Source organism: Salvelinus alpinus, chromosome 11, assembly GCF_045679555.1.
Source record: "Salvelinus alpinus chromosome 11, SLU_Salpinus.1, whole genome shotgun sequence".
In the NCBI taxonomy this organism is placed as follows: domain Eukaryota; kingdom Metazoa; phylum Chordata; class Actinopteri; order Salmoniformes; family Salmonidae; genus Salvelinus; species Salvelinus alpinus.
In genome coordinates, this window is record NC_092096.1 from 45,556,075 (window position 1) to 45,572,558 (window position 16,484).

Here is a 16,484-nt window from a genome sequence, read left to right on the forward strand (position 1 = left end):
CCCCATAATGACAAAGCGAAAACAGGTTTTTAGACATTATTGACAAAAAATAAATAATAATTTACGTAAGTATTCAGACCCTTTGCTATGAGACTCCGAAATTGAGCTCAGGTATATCCTGTTTCCATTGATCATCCTTGAGATGTTTCTACAACTTGATTGGAGTCCACCTGTGGTAAATTGAATTGGTTGGACATGATTTGGAAAGGCACACACCTGTCTATATAAGGTCCCACAGTCAAAGGAATTGTCCGTAGAGCCCCGAGACAGGATTGTGTCGAGGCAAAGATCTAGGGAAGGGTACCAAAAAATGTCTGCAGCATTGAAGGTCCCCAAGAACACAGTGGCCTCCATCATTCTTAAATGGAAGAAGTTTGGATCCGCCAATACTCTTCCTAGAGCTGGCCGCCTGGCCAAACTGAGCAATCGGGGGAGAATGGTTACTCTGACAGAGCTCTGAATGCCACGTGTCACGTCTGGAGGAAACCTGGCACCATCCCTACGGTGAAGCACGGTGGTGGCAGCGTCACGCTGTGGGGATGTTTTTCAGCGGCAGGGACTGGGAGACTAGTCAGGATTGAGGCAAAGATGAATGGAGCTAAGTACAGACAGATCCTTGATGAAAACCTGCTCCAGAGCGCTCAGGATCTCAGACTGGGGTGAAGGTTCACCTTACAACAGGACAACAACCCTAAGCACACAGCCAAGACAACGCAGGAGTGGCTCCGGGACAAGTCTCTGAATGTCCTTGAGCTGCCCAGCCAGAGCCCGGACTTGAACCCGATCAAACATCTCTGAAGAGACCTGAAAATAGCTGTGCAGCAACGCTCCCCATCCAACCTGACAGAGCTTGAGAGGATATGCCGAGAAGAATGGGAGAAACTCCCCAAATGCAGGTTTGTAGCATCATACCCAAGAAGACTCAAGGCTGTAATTGCTGCCAAAGGTGCATCAACAAAGTACTGAATAAATGCTATGAATACTTACTGTACTGTATTGTGCCTTGCACAAGTATTCACCCCCTTGGTGTTTTTCCTATTTTGTTGCATTACAACCTGTAATTTAAATTGATTTTTATATGGATATCATGTCATGGACATTCACAAAATAATCCAAATTGGTGAAGTGAATGAAAAAAATAACTTGTTTTAAAAAATAAATAAAAAATAAATAATAATAAATAAATAATAAATAAATAAAAACAGAAAAGTGGTTTGTGCACATGTTTTCACCCCCTTTGCTATGAAGCCCCTAAATACGATCTGTCACATACGAAGTGTCACATGATCTGTCACATGATCTCAGTATATATACACGTGTTCTGAAAGGCCCCAGAGTCTGCAACACCACTAAGCAAGGGGCACCACCAAGCAAGCAGCACCATGAACACCAAGGAGCTCTCTAAACAGGTCAGGGACAAAGTTGTGGAGAAGTACAGATCAGGGTTGGGTTATAAAAAAATATCAGAAACTTTGAACATCCCACAGAGCACCATTAAATCCATTATTACATTTTTTTAAGAATATGGCATCACAACAAACCTGCCAAGAGAGGACCGCACACCAAAACTCACGGACCAGGCAAGGAGGGCATTGATCAGAGAGGCAACAAGGAGACCAAAGATAACCCTGAAGGAGCTGCAAAGCTTGGAAATTGGAGCGGAGATTGGAGTATCTGTCCATAGATCCACTTTAAGCCGTACACTCCACAGAGCTGGGCTTTACAGAAGAGTGGCCAGAAAAAAGCCATTGCTTAAAGAAAAAAATAAGCAAACACGTTTGGTGTTCGCCAAAAGGCATGTGGGAGACTCCCCAAACATATGGAAGAAGGGATTCTGGTCAGATGAGACAAAAATTTAGCTTTTTGGCCATCAAGGAAAACGCTATGTCTGGCACAAACCCAACACCTCTCATCACCCTGAGAACACCATCCCCACAGTGAAGCATGGTGGGGGCAGCATCATGCTGTGGGGAAGTTTTTCATCGGCATGAACTGGGAAACTGGTCAGAATTGAAGGAATGATGGATGGCGCTAAATACAGGGAAAATCTTAATGGAAACCTGTTTCAGTCTTCCAGAGATTTGAGACTGGGTTGGAGGTTCACCTTCTAGCAGGACAATGACCCTAAGCATACTGCTAAAGCAACACTCGAGTGGATTAAGGGGAAACATTTACATGTCTTGGAATGGCCTAGTCAAAGCCCAGACCTCAATCCAATTGAGAATCTGTGGTATGACTTAAAGATTGCTGTACAACAGCAGGAACCCATCCAACTTGAAGTAGCTGGAGCAGTTTTGCCTTGAAGAATGGGCAAAATCCCAGTGGCTAGATGTGCCAAGCTTATAGAGACATATCCCAAGAGACTTGCAGCTGTAATTGCTGCAAAAGGTGGCTCTACAAAGTATTGACTTTGGGGGGGTGAAAAGTTCTGTTTTTTTGTTTGTTTCACAATTACAAATATTTTGCATCTTCAAAGTGGTAAGCATGTTGTGTAAATCAAATGATACAAACCCCCCAAAAATCATTTTAATTCCAGGTTGTAAGGCAACAAATTAGGAAAAATGCCAAGGGGTGAATACTTTCGCAAGGCATTGTAAATGTGATATCTGTTTTTTTTCTAAAAAACTGTTTTTGCTTTGTCATTATGGGATATTGTGTTCAGTTGATGTGGGGGGAAAAAAACAATTTAAACCATTTTAAAATAAGGCTATAACGTAACAAAATGTGGAAAAAGTCAAGGGGTCTGAATACTTTCCGAATGCACTGTAGTTCCTGTGATTGTCTCCACTAGATAATGAGAGTAACAGATGGTGACTCCCATACTGCGTAGGTCTATTCCTATAAATGCACACCAATGTATGAATGTGTATCTATCATATATTTACTCAATGGGTGACTCAGTTTCAAAGATCCTGAGAAAAACGAATTGGTGTCATCAGGATTAAACCATATCGTAAAAACGTGTGGTTTTAACAACACTTTATACGGCTTAGTAGTGTATCCTTGTATTTTCTCTTATGCTCTGTCCTTGTGTCAGAGAACTTCTCAAGGTGAGAGAACCTGCGAGTTTTGGGCGGAAGGCGGAGGATGAGGGTGCTTACCTGCGCATCGTCAATCAAGATGTCCTTGATGGCTGGCTGTCCCATGGGCTCCCCATTAACCATCCTGACATAGTGCACCTGGTACCCTCGGATCTGCCCGTGCTGCTTGATGGGCATCGGCGAGCGCCAGATGACTTTTATTGACGTGGAGTTGACAGTCTCCACCTCGACTTTACGAGGCGGGCCGCTGGGAACTGGAGGAACACCATGGGATAAAAGAAAGAAGGTCAAGATTATAGAGAACCCCTTCTCCCCTTTGAATTTCTGGCCAACTCCAAAGAGCAAAATGCTGGGGTGAAAAAATCTACAAAAGGGGAGCATACGGCAACAAGCACTGTATGATATCAATATTTCAACAATGGCAAGGGAAAAGAAAAACAACCCCAAAAACAGGTCTGACAATTGACCTAATCTGGAAACATTCAAAAATGGGAGTAGTGGATTAAAAACATGGAATAAAAATGTGTTTGTTAAAATTGAAAAGAGGAGCCAAAGGGGATGCTTCAAAAGCTTGAAGCACCCTGCAAGAATTTTGGCTATGAAGCGTGAAGAAAAAGTTAAATAAAATATATATTTAAAAAAAATTTTTTTGTTTTTTTGGCCATTTAAAAAAATAAACCTTCCCTTTCCACTGTCCATAACTTCACATTTAGTCAAATTCATAAAAAAAAAAGTTAAAATCTCAAGTTTTTTTCTCATACAAAAAAAGACAGTTTGGTACTGGAAGTCAAAGGCCTGAAGTGCTTCGATGCAGGAGAAAATGCCATACCATATGTTGAAATTGAGTATTAGGGGATCAAGGCAGAAAAATACTGACAAAAAGTTAAATGAGCTTTACAAAAAAGTTAGGGCAGTCTGTTTAGTAAAAGAAAAGTTGCACAGAAGTGGTCCAAGTTAGTAAAAGTGGGCTCATAATGAGAGTTAGGAGTGTTGCCAACTTTGATAGAAGCAGGAGGAAGAAGAAGAGAGGGATGCTAGGTCAGAGGGACTGTTGATGCTGTTAGACAGTATCTGAAGGGGGTTAGAGGTTAGAGGGCAGACTGGATTTGCAACGGGGGCAGCGGTTTCGGAAAAACATACCATCCTCCTCGGTGCGGATGAGTTGTGGTAAGCTTTCAGGTCCTTCACCCACATCTGTGTGAGCAGTCACTGTCACACGGTATTCCGTCCATTTTTCCAAGTTTTCCAAGAGGTACTGGGAGCTTTCTGGAGGGATGTCGGATATTTTTTGGGTGGTGGTGTCCTCCCCTTCAGTGGCGGCGTATTGGACGGCATACTTAACTATGATCCCGTTCTGTAACTCCGTAGGAGGAGGCCGCCAACTTACCAGGATATTGGTGGAGCTGGGGCTAGAGCACTTGATATCCTGAGGTGGAGCTGAGGGCTCTGATTGGAGGAGTGGATAGGAAGAGGAGCAGGGTTTTGTTTGATTGGATCAACCATTTTAGTTGGGGTTTTGTTTGATTTTGTTTGTTTCGAGGAGGGGTTCCACAGGTTGGTTGAAGTTTTTTTGGGTTGGGATGATGGTGGTGGAAACGAACAAACAATAAAGAAAAGGGAAAGGGAAAATAAATATGACAAAATGAGGACGAAGCACAATCACTGAAACAATGTTTGCAAAGAAGTGGTATCAAAAGTCAATGAGGTTTCACAATCAAGATGAGACAAAAGGCAAAGACAAAAGACTAACACTTTTTCCAACAAGGTCAACTCAATTAATAAAAACACACACAATGAGGATGTATGGATGGGGTTGTCATGAGATAATAGGACACCTTCACAATATGTAACCTACCTTTGTAAATGAAAAATCTGACATTCTTTCCTAAAAACTATTATCACTCTAGGGATTCATATCTTCGGCTTATAACCAAGACTAAGCCCAAATTTCATATAAACTTATCAAATGACTGCTCAGTGAAAGTTCTCTTGATCACATAAAATCCTAATAAATTCCAACCAAATATCATACATTTGCCAAGCAGTTACCACAAATCCAAAAACATAAAGGTTGATGCTTAAACTCTAGCAAGGTGTAAAAAGTTGTATTGGTCACCAACCTTTCCGAAGCCTGTTGGTTTGTGGTAAAAGCCTGATCGTACAAAAGAGAACTTCCCAAGATGATATGACTGACTTTTGAAAGTCTCAACACATTGGCATGCAGATATATTTTCTTGGTACCTCCCATCGCGTTAGGACTTTTTGAACTTAATACCTACCTGTTCTCTGCCTTTTTGTCTTGCACAGACCTCCGGTTTATTTTAAATATATTTAAAAAAATATTTCAAATCAGTTTTTGAAATGTAATGTTCTATTTTACTAATAGTTTTGTTCTATCTACTAATAGTCAATACACTACTTGTTTGTACTTAGCTTTCAATTTGGTGCCTTGATCAATTTTGTCATTTCAATAAACCTGAGGTCTTATTGTGTGGAAAAACGGTAATTCTCTATCTTCAGTGATACTACTTGCTTTTGAGCTTTCTATGGAATTTGTAGTCCATCCAATTGTTTGTAAAAAAATTGTTAAGGGGTTGGCATCACCAATTATGCTACTGAGAAAGGGAAACCCGTCTGACCTCCAGATAAAATGGGCAGAATTTTATTTCCATAGAAAGCTCAGTCTCAATACGCAAATACTCTGACGTGGCTTACATGCAAAATCAAGAGACAAGGCTTCCAATAGCGGTATAACATGCATTTCTGTTAATCAAAAACAACAGACAGTCAGATAAATAGGAAATATAATTTTTGATGAATAATTCCAAGCTCTATTTTTGGTTGGGATGTTTTGCACATCAAAGATGTTGAAGAGGAGTAGATTCTGTATATAGTTTGACCTTGTCTGTTGACTTCACAGGAGAGCCCTGGTGAACTCTGTCCATGCAGCCATTTCAAAGTGAAAAGGTGCATTGTCAGGTAGACAACAAAACACACTGTTTCAGCTCCAATCGTTGCAGAACTAGTCCATTTTCAAGGTCATCCACCGCTTTCGATGACATTTATTTTCATTAAGAGTTATCCATCTCTTTCGATGACATTTATTTTTTATCATGTCATTGACCTTTTTTTGGCAAAAGGTATTGGAATTAGCGGATGCAATTCTAAATTGGCAAAGGTAGATGCGTTTGAAAATTTAAGAATGTATTTTCTCTCCAAGGAGTTTCCACATCCAGTGGTAAACTGTCTGGCCAGAGCTGAGATATGGAAGAGGACCTACGTGTTTGAGGGGTTTCTGCGGAGATCTCATTGGTGTAGGCCCCGATACCGTGCTTACTGCGCGCGGCTAGCTGGAAAGTATAAGTAGTGAAGGGCTTCAAGTCCTTCAGCAGGTACGTGGTGGTAGGCTCAAAGCTGATGCGTTTCTGTTGAGAAAATGGTATGTCATCAGTTCAGGACTTCAAGAAAACGTGTACCATTGGACGTAAGATATATTTGGGCCAGTATAGCTGTTTTTAGAATATGAGAAACCATTTACCTCCTCCTTGTCATCCCCTTTCTTGTACAGAAGTTCATATCCCATGATTTGATTGTCTTGTCCGGTCTGTGCTGGGGCTATCCACGATAGTAGTATGCTTGTTTCAGATTTGGCTTCCCCTTTGAAGTCGGTCGGTTGAGAAGGGACTGGTAAAAGCAATAGAAATACACATTTGGCCCACTAAACCAATGATGCTCATTGCAACGACCACCATACCACTGCTAAAGGTATTTGACGAGTGCTGCTGCTGGCACTACTGTGGATATATTTTACTACTAATAACATTAGTAGTGACTTGTTATTAATACATTATTACTATTACCTGTGATTGCAACTACCTGTTATTACTATGCAATTACTGTTATTTCCCTAAACAGACACAATTTCATTATATTGGATTAGAAAATAATTTAAGGAAAACAAGTTTAAATATATATGATTGGCAGTCTAAATTATGCTCAAGAAGTATTCAAGATCTCAAGTCTGATTTTATACTTAAGCAAAAATACATGCGAGGCCATGTGTTATGAATTTTTTATCATGGCTGGGACGTGGTCATAGCCACAGGGCGAAACAGGGTGGGAGTCGAGTGTATTATTGCTTTTATAAAATGGGTTACCAGCATTAAAAAAATCTAGATTATTTCCTAAACCATGAGTTTTTCAACTAAGTGCTATTTTAGGCATTCTCTGGTCATTAGTTCTATTCGTATTGACTGCCATGTACAGCAAAACTACCCAAGCGCTGGATGATAGTTCCAGAACTTTGCAGGTTGCTATGACAAACAAAAATGAAATGTTTGCTATGGAGGCTCATTCCCCACTTGCTATCTAGCCAACTACACAGCTAACACAATCACTTCATACTGAAGCTGGAAAGACAGCTAACTAGCTGCATTTCATTTCGTTTTACCTGTCTCTCTATTTACTTTCCTTTGTATTAATCAATAAAAATGATGCGGATTCATGATTTCGAGTGGCTGAGAAAAGCTGCCTGCCTGAATTTCAATATTACAACAATGTTGCAAATGTCGGAGATAATGTCTAGATACTTTTTACAGTGATCAAGTTTACAAGTTGAATGTCTGGGCAGATGAGACAGTGGATCTGTAAAAGTAGTAGTAGTAGTAGTGCATTGCTAGGTAACAATTTAAACAATGGCACGTTTTATGAATGTACTGGACATGTGTATATTGTGTAGTATATCACAGGCAAGATAGGCTCTAACAATGGGAATTACAAACCACTTGTTGTATAATTAAGCAATAATGCCCAAGGGGGTGTGGTATACGACGGCTAAGGGCAGTTATTATAGCCCTTAGCCGTGGTATATTGGCAATATACCACAAACCCCCGAGGTGCCTTATTGCTATTATAAACTGGTTACCAACATAATTAGAGCAGTAAAAATACATGTTTTGTCATACCCATCGTATATGGTCTGATATACGGCTGGCAGACAATCAGCATTCAGGCCTTGAACCACCTAGTTTATAATGTTTAATAAACTATGATTTTTGTCATTCAGAATGCCAAATGGAAATTGCTTGGCACTCAAGAGCAAGTGCGTGCCAAAAAGAGATTTCAAATGTGTTTACTGCTGTGGTCAAAAACAAGGATACTTTTATCTGACTAAAAAGACTGAGTGAGTGATGTGCTTTCCCAGAAAGACACTTGGCTGTCAAATTAGCCCGTTGATATTCTCTCCCTTGTAGAGTTAGAGATTTGTTTGTTTACTCATAACTCACAGATTGCGGAGCTTCAGCTTCTACAAGAATTTATAGCCCAACTCATATACAGTTAACATACTTGTCAATTTAAAGGCTTTGGTCCACAAAAACACACATAGGCCACACACAAATCTTACCTCCCGTCTTGGCTATGATCTGGAGATCTGCAGAGAGAGGTCCATCACCCACGGACGTGTAGGCCAGGACCTTAATGTAGTAGGTCTTATTGGGGATGAGGCCCTGAATGGTGAGGAAGTTTGATCCACGCACTATCTGCTTCTCCCATGTGTTGACTTGCTGGGCAGAGTCCATGGTGTAGTAGACACGGTAGCCCATAATTTGCCCGTTGGCCTCCTCTGGTTCGTCCCAGTGGATAATAGCCGTGGTGGCGCTGAGCATACGACCCCTGACCTGCCTGGGCGCCGTGCTGGGCGCTTGCTCAGCCGTCTTGGCCTCGATGTCCTCGCTGGGCGGCCCACGCCCGATGTTGTTCACCGCCAGCACCCGGAACTCGTAGTCCGAGTAAGGACTGAGGCCGCCCACACTGTAGCGAGTGGTGGCCACGCCGTCGATCTCCTTGTATGTGTCCTCTGAGAACTTGGACTTGTGCTGGATGATGTAATAGGAGACAGGCTCAGGGTTGCCTGAGTCCCACGTCAGCGTGATGCTCGTGGCCGTGCGCTCCGTCACCACGGGAATACCGGGAGGCTTGGGCAATGCTGGAAAAACAAACAGATAACATTTGTAAGGGATAATCAACGAGGGGTTATACGTTCTATGTATTTCTATCCAAGATGGCGTAGCAGTCAGACGTCTTTGTCCTTGGTCTTGTCGTGTCCCATGTATAATTATTTTTCTATCTTTTTCTTCGCATGTCTTTTTAATATTTTTCTAAACCTCAACTTCAAAATACTCTCCTGCAACCCACCTCACCCAATGTGGTGTGGATCTGTTTTATTCTAAAGTATTTTTATTTACCTCCGAACCAGAATCCTCCAACAGCAGCTAGCCAGCTCACTAGCTACTAGCTAGTAGTCAGCTATCCACTGATAGCGGTCCTCAGCTAACCGTTAGCTCGGAAAGCTCTCGCCAGTTTGTACAACGCGATTCAAACCAGAGCATACCGGACCTATTTTCTCTCCATATCCCGGATTCCTACTGCAAGCTCTAAACCTTTTCACCTGGATCATCGCAGCTAGCTAGCTGCAATCCGAGTGACTACTCCTGGCTAATGTCACTGTCCCGAAGCAAGTACCAATTAACCTGGAGCTAGCCCATGCTAGGCCCATCACCCGGCTAGCTGAAAAGGCCCATTTACCACTCCTGGGCTACAATACCCGGACCCCTTCTACTGCCGGTACGGGGCACGGAACCCCGCCGATCCTTCACGACTGGACTACCGACATAATCTGCTAGAAGGTGTACTCAACTGGCTCCTACGTCGCGACGTCCCCTGAATGCCCATCTGCTAGCCTGCTAGCCGCGGCCCGCTAGCTGTCGAGAGCATATCGGACTGTTAGCTAATAGGCCCATCGGCCAATTTCTCGGGCCAGTATACCTATTTTGCCAATTGGCCTGGGCCCCTTTTACTCAACGAAGCCCTGCTTATCCTTCACTACTGGACTACCGACGTAATCTGCCCGATGTTTTTTTCCCAACAGGCCCCTCCGTCGCGACGTCCCCTGAATGCCCACCTGCTAGCTGGCCACTATACCTATTTTGCCAATTGGACATGGACCCCTCTGCTACTCAGAACCCTACTAATCCATCACGACTGGTCTATCGACGTCACCGCACGAGGAGGCTAAAACAGACTTTCCTCCGTCGCGACGTCCCTCTATGGCCCTTCTGCTAGCTTGCTAGCCCCGGCCTGCTAGATGTCTGAATTGCCGTGTCTCCAGCCAGCCCAACCACTCACTGGACCCCTATGATCACTCGGCTACGCATGCCTCTCCGTAATATCAATATGCCTTGTCCATTACTGTCCTGGTGAGTGATTATTGTCTTATTTCACTGTAGAGCCTCTAGCCCTGCTCAATATGCCTTAACCAACCATTTAGTTCCACCTCCCACATATGCAGTGAGATCACCTGGTTTAAACGTCTCTAGAGACAATATCTCTCTCATCATTACTCAATGCCTAGGCTTACCTCCAATGTACTCACATCCTACCATACATTTGTCTGTACATTATGCCTTGAATCTATTCTATTGCGCCCAGAAACCTGCTCCTTTTACTCTCTGTTCCGAAAATACTAGACGACCAGTTCTGATAGCCTTTAGCCGTACCCTTATCCTACTCCTCATCTGTTGATGTAGAGGTTAATCCAGGACCTGCAGTGCCTAGCTCCACTCCTATTCCCCAGGTGCTCGCATTTGTTGACTTCTGTAACTGTAACAGCCTTGGTTTCATGAATATTAACATTAGAAGCCTCCTCCCGAAGTTTGTTTTATTCACTGCTTTAGCACACTCTGCCAACCCGGATGTCCTAGCCATGTCTGAATCCTGGCTTAGGAAGACCACCAAAAACCCTGAAATTTACATCCCAAACTATAACATTTTCTGACAAGATAGAACTGCCAAAGGGTGTTGCAATCTACTGTAGAGATAGCCTGCAGAGTTCTGTCTTACTATCCAGGTCTGTACCCAAACAATTTGAGCTTCTACTTCTAAAAATCCACCTTTCCAGAACAAAGTCTCTCACCGTTGCCGTTTGCTATTGAGCACCCTCTGCCCCCAGCTGTGCCCTGGACACCATATGTGAATTGATTGCCCGCCATCTATCTTCAGAGCTCGTGCTGCTAGGTGACCTAAACTGGGACATGCTTAACACCCCAGCCATCCTACAATCTAAACTTGATGCCCTCAATCTCACACAAATTATCAATGAACCCACCAGGTACAACCCCAAATCTGTAAACACGGGCACCCTCATAGATATCATCCTAACCAACTTGCCCTCCAAATATACCTCTGCTGTTTTCAACCAAGATCTCAGTGATCACTGCCTCATTGCCTGCATCCGTAATTGGTCTGCGGTCAAACGACCACCCCTCATCACTGTCAAACACTCCCTAAAACACTTCAGCGAGCAGGCCTTTCTAATCGACCTGGCCCGTGTATCCTGGAAGGATATTGACCTCATCCTGTCAGTAGAGGATTCCTGGTTATTCTTTAAAGGTGCCTTCCTCACCATCTTAAATAAGCATGCCGCATTATATATTTTTTTAAACAGGAACAGATATGGCCCGTGGTTCTCTCCAGACCTGACTGCCCTTGACCAGCACAAAAACATTGTGTGGCGTTCTGCATTAGCATTGAATAGCCCCCATGATATCCAACTTTTCAGGGAAGTTAGGAACCAATATACACAGGCAGTTAGGAAAGCTAAGGCTAGCTTTTTCAAGCAGAAATTTGCATCCTGTAGCACAAACTCAAAAAGGTTCTGGGACACTGTAAAGTCCATGGAGAATAAGAGCACCTCCTCCCAGCTGCCTACTGCACTGAGGCTAGGAAACACTGTCACCACCAATAAATCCACGATAATTGAGAATTTCAAAAAGCTTTTCTCACGGCTGGCCATGCTTTCCACCTGGCTACCCCTACCCCGGTCAACAGCACTGCAACCCCCACAGCAACTCGCCCAAGCCTCCCCCATTTCTCCTTCACCCAAATCCAGATAGCTGATGTTCTGAAAGAGCTGCAAAATCTGGACCCCTACAAATCAGCCGGGCTAGACAATCTGGACCCTCTCTTTCTAAAATTATCTGCCGAAATTGTTGCAACCCCTATTACTAGCCTGTTCAACCTCTCTTTCGTATCGTCTGAGATTCCCAAAGATTGGAAATCTGCCGTGGTCATCCCCCTCTTCAAAGGGGGAGACACTCTAGGCCCAAACTCCTACAGACCTATATCTATCCTACCCTGCCTTTCAAAGGTCTTTGAAAGCCAAGTTAACAAACAGATTACCGACCATTTAGAATCCCACTGTACCTTCTCCGCTATGCAATCTGGTTTCAGAGCTGGTCCCGGGTGCACCTCAGCCACGCTCAAGGTCCTAAACGATATCATAACCGTCATCGATAAGAGACATTACTGTGCAGCCGTATTCATCGACCTGGCCAAGGCTTTCGACTCTGTCAATCACCACATTCAATCACCACATTCTTATTGGTTTCTCAAATGATTGCCTCGCCTAGTTCACCAACTACTTCTCTGATAGAGTTCAGTGTGTCAAATCGGAGGGCGTGTTGTCCAGACCTCTGGCAGTCTCTATGGGGGTGCCACAGGGTTCAATTCTCAGGCCGACTCTCTTCTCTGTACACATCAATGATGTTGCTGTAACGGCTGTCAATGTCGTTCTCCTCCTCAGACGAGGAGGAGCATGGATCGGACCAAGATGCGGAGTAGGAGGTATTCATGATTTTAATGACAAACCAACAAACACTAACAAATTAACAAAACAACAAACGTGACTAACCTGCAACAGTCCTGTGTTGCCCAAACGCTAACACAGGAAACAAACACCCACAAAACACCAGTGAAACCCTGGCTGCCTTAGTATGACTCTCAATCAGAGACAAACGATACACACCTGTCTCTAATTGAGAATCATACCAGGCCGAACACAAAACCCAACATAGAAATACAAAACATAGACTGCCCACCCAACACTCACGCCCTGACCAATAAAGACATACAAAACAAGAGAAAACAGGTCAGGAACGTGACAGTTGCTCTCGCTGCTGGTGATTCTCTGATCCACCTCTACGCAGACGCCACCATTCTGTATACCTCTGGCCCCTCTTTGGACACTGTGTTAACTAACCTCCAGACGAGCTTCAATGTCATACAAGTCTTCCTTCCGTGGCCTCCAACTGCTCTTAAATACAAGTAAAACTAAATGCATGCTCTTCAACCGATCGCTGCCCGCACCTGCCCGCCCGTCCATCCAGCATCACTACTCTGGACGGTTCTGACTTAGAATATGTGGACAACTACAAATACCTAGGTGTCTGGTTAGACTGTAAACTCTCCTTCCAGACTCACATTAAGCATCTCCAATCCAAAATTAAATCAAGAATCGGCTTCCTATTTCACAACAAAGCATCCTTCACTCATGCTGCCAAACATACCCTCGTAAAGCTGACCATCCTACCGATCCTCGAATTTGGCGATGTCATTTACAAAATAGCCTCCAACACTACTCAACAAATTGGATGCAGTCTATCACAGTGCCATCCGTTTTGTCACCAAAGCCCCATGTACTACCCACCACTGCGACCTGTACGCTCTCATTGGCTGGCCCTCGCTTCATACACGTCGCCAAACCCACTGGCTCCAGGTCATCTACAAGTCTCTGCCTTATCTCAGGTAAAGCCCCGCCTTATCTCAGCTCACTGGTCACCATAGCAGCACCCACTCGTAGCACGCGCTCCAGCAGGTATATCTCACTGGTCACCCCCAAAGCCAATTCTTACTTTGGCCGCCTTTCCTTCCAGTTCTCTGCTGCCAATGACTGGAACGAACTTCAAAAATCATTGAAGCTGGAGACTCATGTCTCCCTCACTAGCTTTAAGCACCAGCTGTCAGAGTAGCTCACAGATCACTGCACCTGTACATAGCCCATCTGTAAATAGCCCATCCAACTACCTCATCCCCATACTGTATTTATTTATTTATCTTGCTCCTTTGCACCCCAGTATCTCTACTTCCACATTCATCTTCTGCACATCTACCATTCCAGTGTTTAATTGCTATTTTGTAATCACTTCGCCACCATGGCCTATTTTTTGCCTTAACTCCCTTATCATACCTCATTTGCACACACTGTATATAGACTTTTTCTACTGCATTATTGACTGTATGTTTGTTTATTCCATGTGTAACTCTGTGTTGTTGTATGTGTCGAACTGCTTTGCATTATCTTGGCCAGGTCGCAGTTGTAAATGAGAACTTGTTCTCAACTAGCCTACCTGGTTAAATAAAGGTGAAATAAAAATAAATGTAAAATAAGGAATGACGTTTTATACCATGGCTATAATATAACACATTTGCCCCTAGAAATGGGTTCATTTGCCGGTAGAAATGGGTTCAACATCCACTGAAGTAGCTACCAAGTTCACTAGATAGCTACAGTAGTTACCGTGGTAATGAAACAAACAGACTTGCTAGTTTAGCTAACCATAGCATCAGTCCTAGCTTGCTCTTATGAAAATCGTAGTTAACAATACCAATACTGTTTTCTATTTGACTTTTGCTTTCAAAAGCAGCTCAAACAAAACATGTACAAATTAAACTATAGCCATTGAATTCTACCGTGCAAATATACTGTGCTTTATAGGGAAATAATGCATGCTCTAGAATGCCCTTCAAGCCAATCAGAAAGGAGTATTCAACAATGCCATGGTATAATTAAGTGATAATGCCAGAGAAGCCGGTGTTTGGAGGATTTATTGGCACTGGTGTTGTTAGCCCCAGACGAAGTATTAGGAAGGTGTTCTTAATGTTTCGTACACTCAGTGTATACATTTTTTACCTTGTATTAATATGCCACATCAGTGCATTGTAACCATATTTGAACTCTTGTTAAACAGATAAAAGGCCAAAAGCCCTGGAAGCTTCTGTTAACCAGAGAATTCCAATGTGTATCTCTTAAATAATGTAGTGGGTTAATTTATTGCTTTAATACCTACACCAGTGACACGAGTTGAAAGATATGAGGGCGATGGACTCTCTTTATATGCCATCTCAATTGTAAAATTGGGGGAAGTTCCTGGCAGCCTTGGTTATATTGTGACTAATATCCCTCTGTTATGTCTGGGAGAAACAAAGCCGTGTGTGTGTGCGTGTACTTCTGTATGTTGGTGTGTGTACACGAGGACGACAATCTGGAATCTCTCTCTCCCTGGTATGCATTGGAGGAGATGCTTACACTCTGATAAGTACCCTGCCTACTGAGAAGACCAAACAATACCCACTATGTTGCACGCACGCATGCACACGCACACGCACCCACACACACGAACACACCACCAACAGGGATATAGAGCTCTGGCGTTTAACTCCCCTGGTTGTGAGATAAGCCTTTCACTGATTCTCAATCTAGCATCTAATCCACTGAGGCTGGCGTCAACACATCCCAGGCTTTAGGAACCCTCTTCCTGAGACCAACAATACGTGACAGAAAGAAGTAAACATGCGTTACCTTTCACCGTGATCTGCGCCACCGCCTCGATGACCCCCAGAGTGGACATGGCCACGCAGGTATAGTTGTTCGACTGGCGGACGTCAGTGAGCTCCAAAACGTTTCGTCCAATGGGCATGTCGTCCTCGGGCGTCAGGTCTTCGGCTCCCAGCATCCATTTGACGTAGGGCATAGGGGAGCCCACCGCCACACAGGTGATGTTGACACTGCCTCCAGGCATGATCTCGTTGTCCGTGGGAGGGATGGAGAACCGCGGGGGTACCCGGCGCACTGAAAAAGACAAAAGGCAGCGGTAACAACTCGTACGAGACTCATAAGTTTACAGTATACAGACGGTTAACAAAAATATTTACATTTACAATACAACTTGCCCGAAATTGTACTTTTAAAATCTAATGTAATATATTTAACACAGTCCAGGCCTCAAAAATGGGACTGGCTACGGACTAATGATTACACAAACACCATGCACAAATGATACCATCCATACAGACATAAAGAGAACAGCACAGAGGAACTGGAGCGTCGACAGCATGGCAGAGTGAAGTGTACAAGAGAACAACTTCAATGCTGTGTTCTTCCAGTTGATGTGAAGTAAATGTGCCGCGTCACATTCTCACATCCCACATACTACGGCCCGTGGTGGGAACACATCCAACTACGGTACATGGAATAGAGTGCAACTCTGCTTCTCAGATTAAAAAGTGGATACACATTCCAAAATAACCATGTTCGAGTATAAACAACAAGAAAAAACATATCCAAATTTGATATTGAAAAGAAACAGCATCCATTATGAGGTAAAAGGTTGGAGCTTGCCGTGGTGGCTTGGACTCTCTGTCATGCACACAAGCACATACTGTAGCTGGCTTAGAGAGGCAACCATGTTTGGGAATGGGAAGGAGAGAGGAGGATTGAGGGGAAAAATTGTAACAAAAAAACAGATTTCAAACATGGGGAGGACGGTT

At 43.5% G+C, this 16,484-nt stretch overlaps 1 protein-coding gene across 33 annotated transcripts in view; it reads right to left on the reverse strand.

Moving 5' to 3' along the window:
- The window catches only part of LOC139534247 (receptor-type tyrosine-protein phosphatase delta-like), a 393,734-nt gene that overhangs the window by 63,054 nt on the left and 314,196 nt on the right, over positions 1–16,484 (reverse strand). For 21 of the 33 annotated variants that reach the window (XM_071333216.1, XM_071333215.1, XM_071333233.1 and 18 more), the window contains 6 exons: positions 15,517–15,786; positions 8,446–9,027; positions 6,580–6,725; positions 6,322–6,466; positions 4,182–4,487; positions 3,102–3,295 (listed from right to left, as the gene is read on the reverse strand). In XM_071333216.1, the coding sequence (XP_071189317.1) occupies positions 3,102–3,295; positions 4,182–4,487; positions 6,322–6,466; positions 6,580–6,725; positions 8,446–9,027; positions 15,517–15,786 (1,643 nt within the window). The remainder of the gene's footprint in view (positions 1–3,101; positions 3,296–4,181; positions 4,488–6,321; positions 6,467–6,579; positions 6,726–8,445; positions 9,028–15,516; positions 15,787–16,484) is intronic. The other 12 variants (XM_071333245.1, XM_071333244.1, XM_071333240.1 and 9 more) reach the window with 2 other exon arrangements.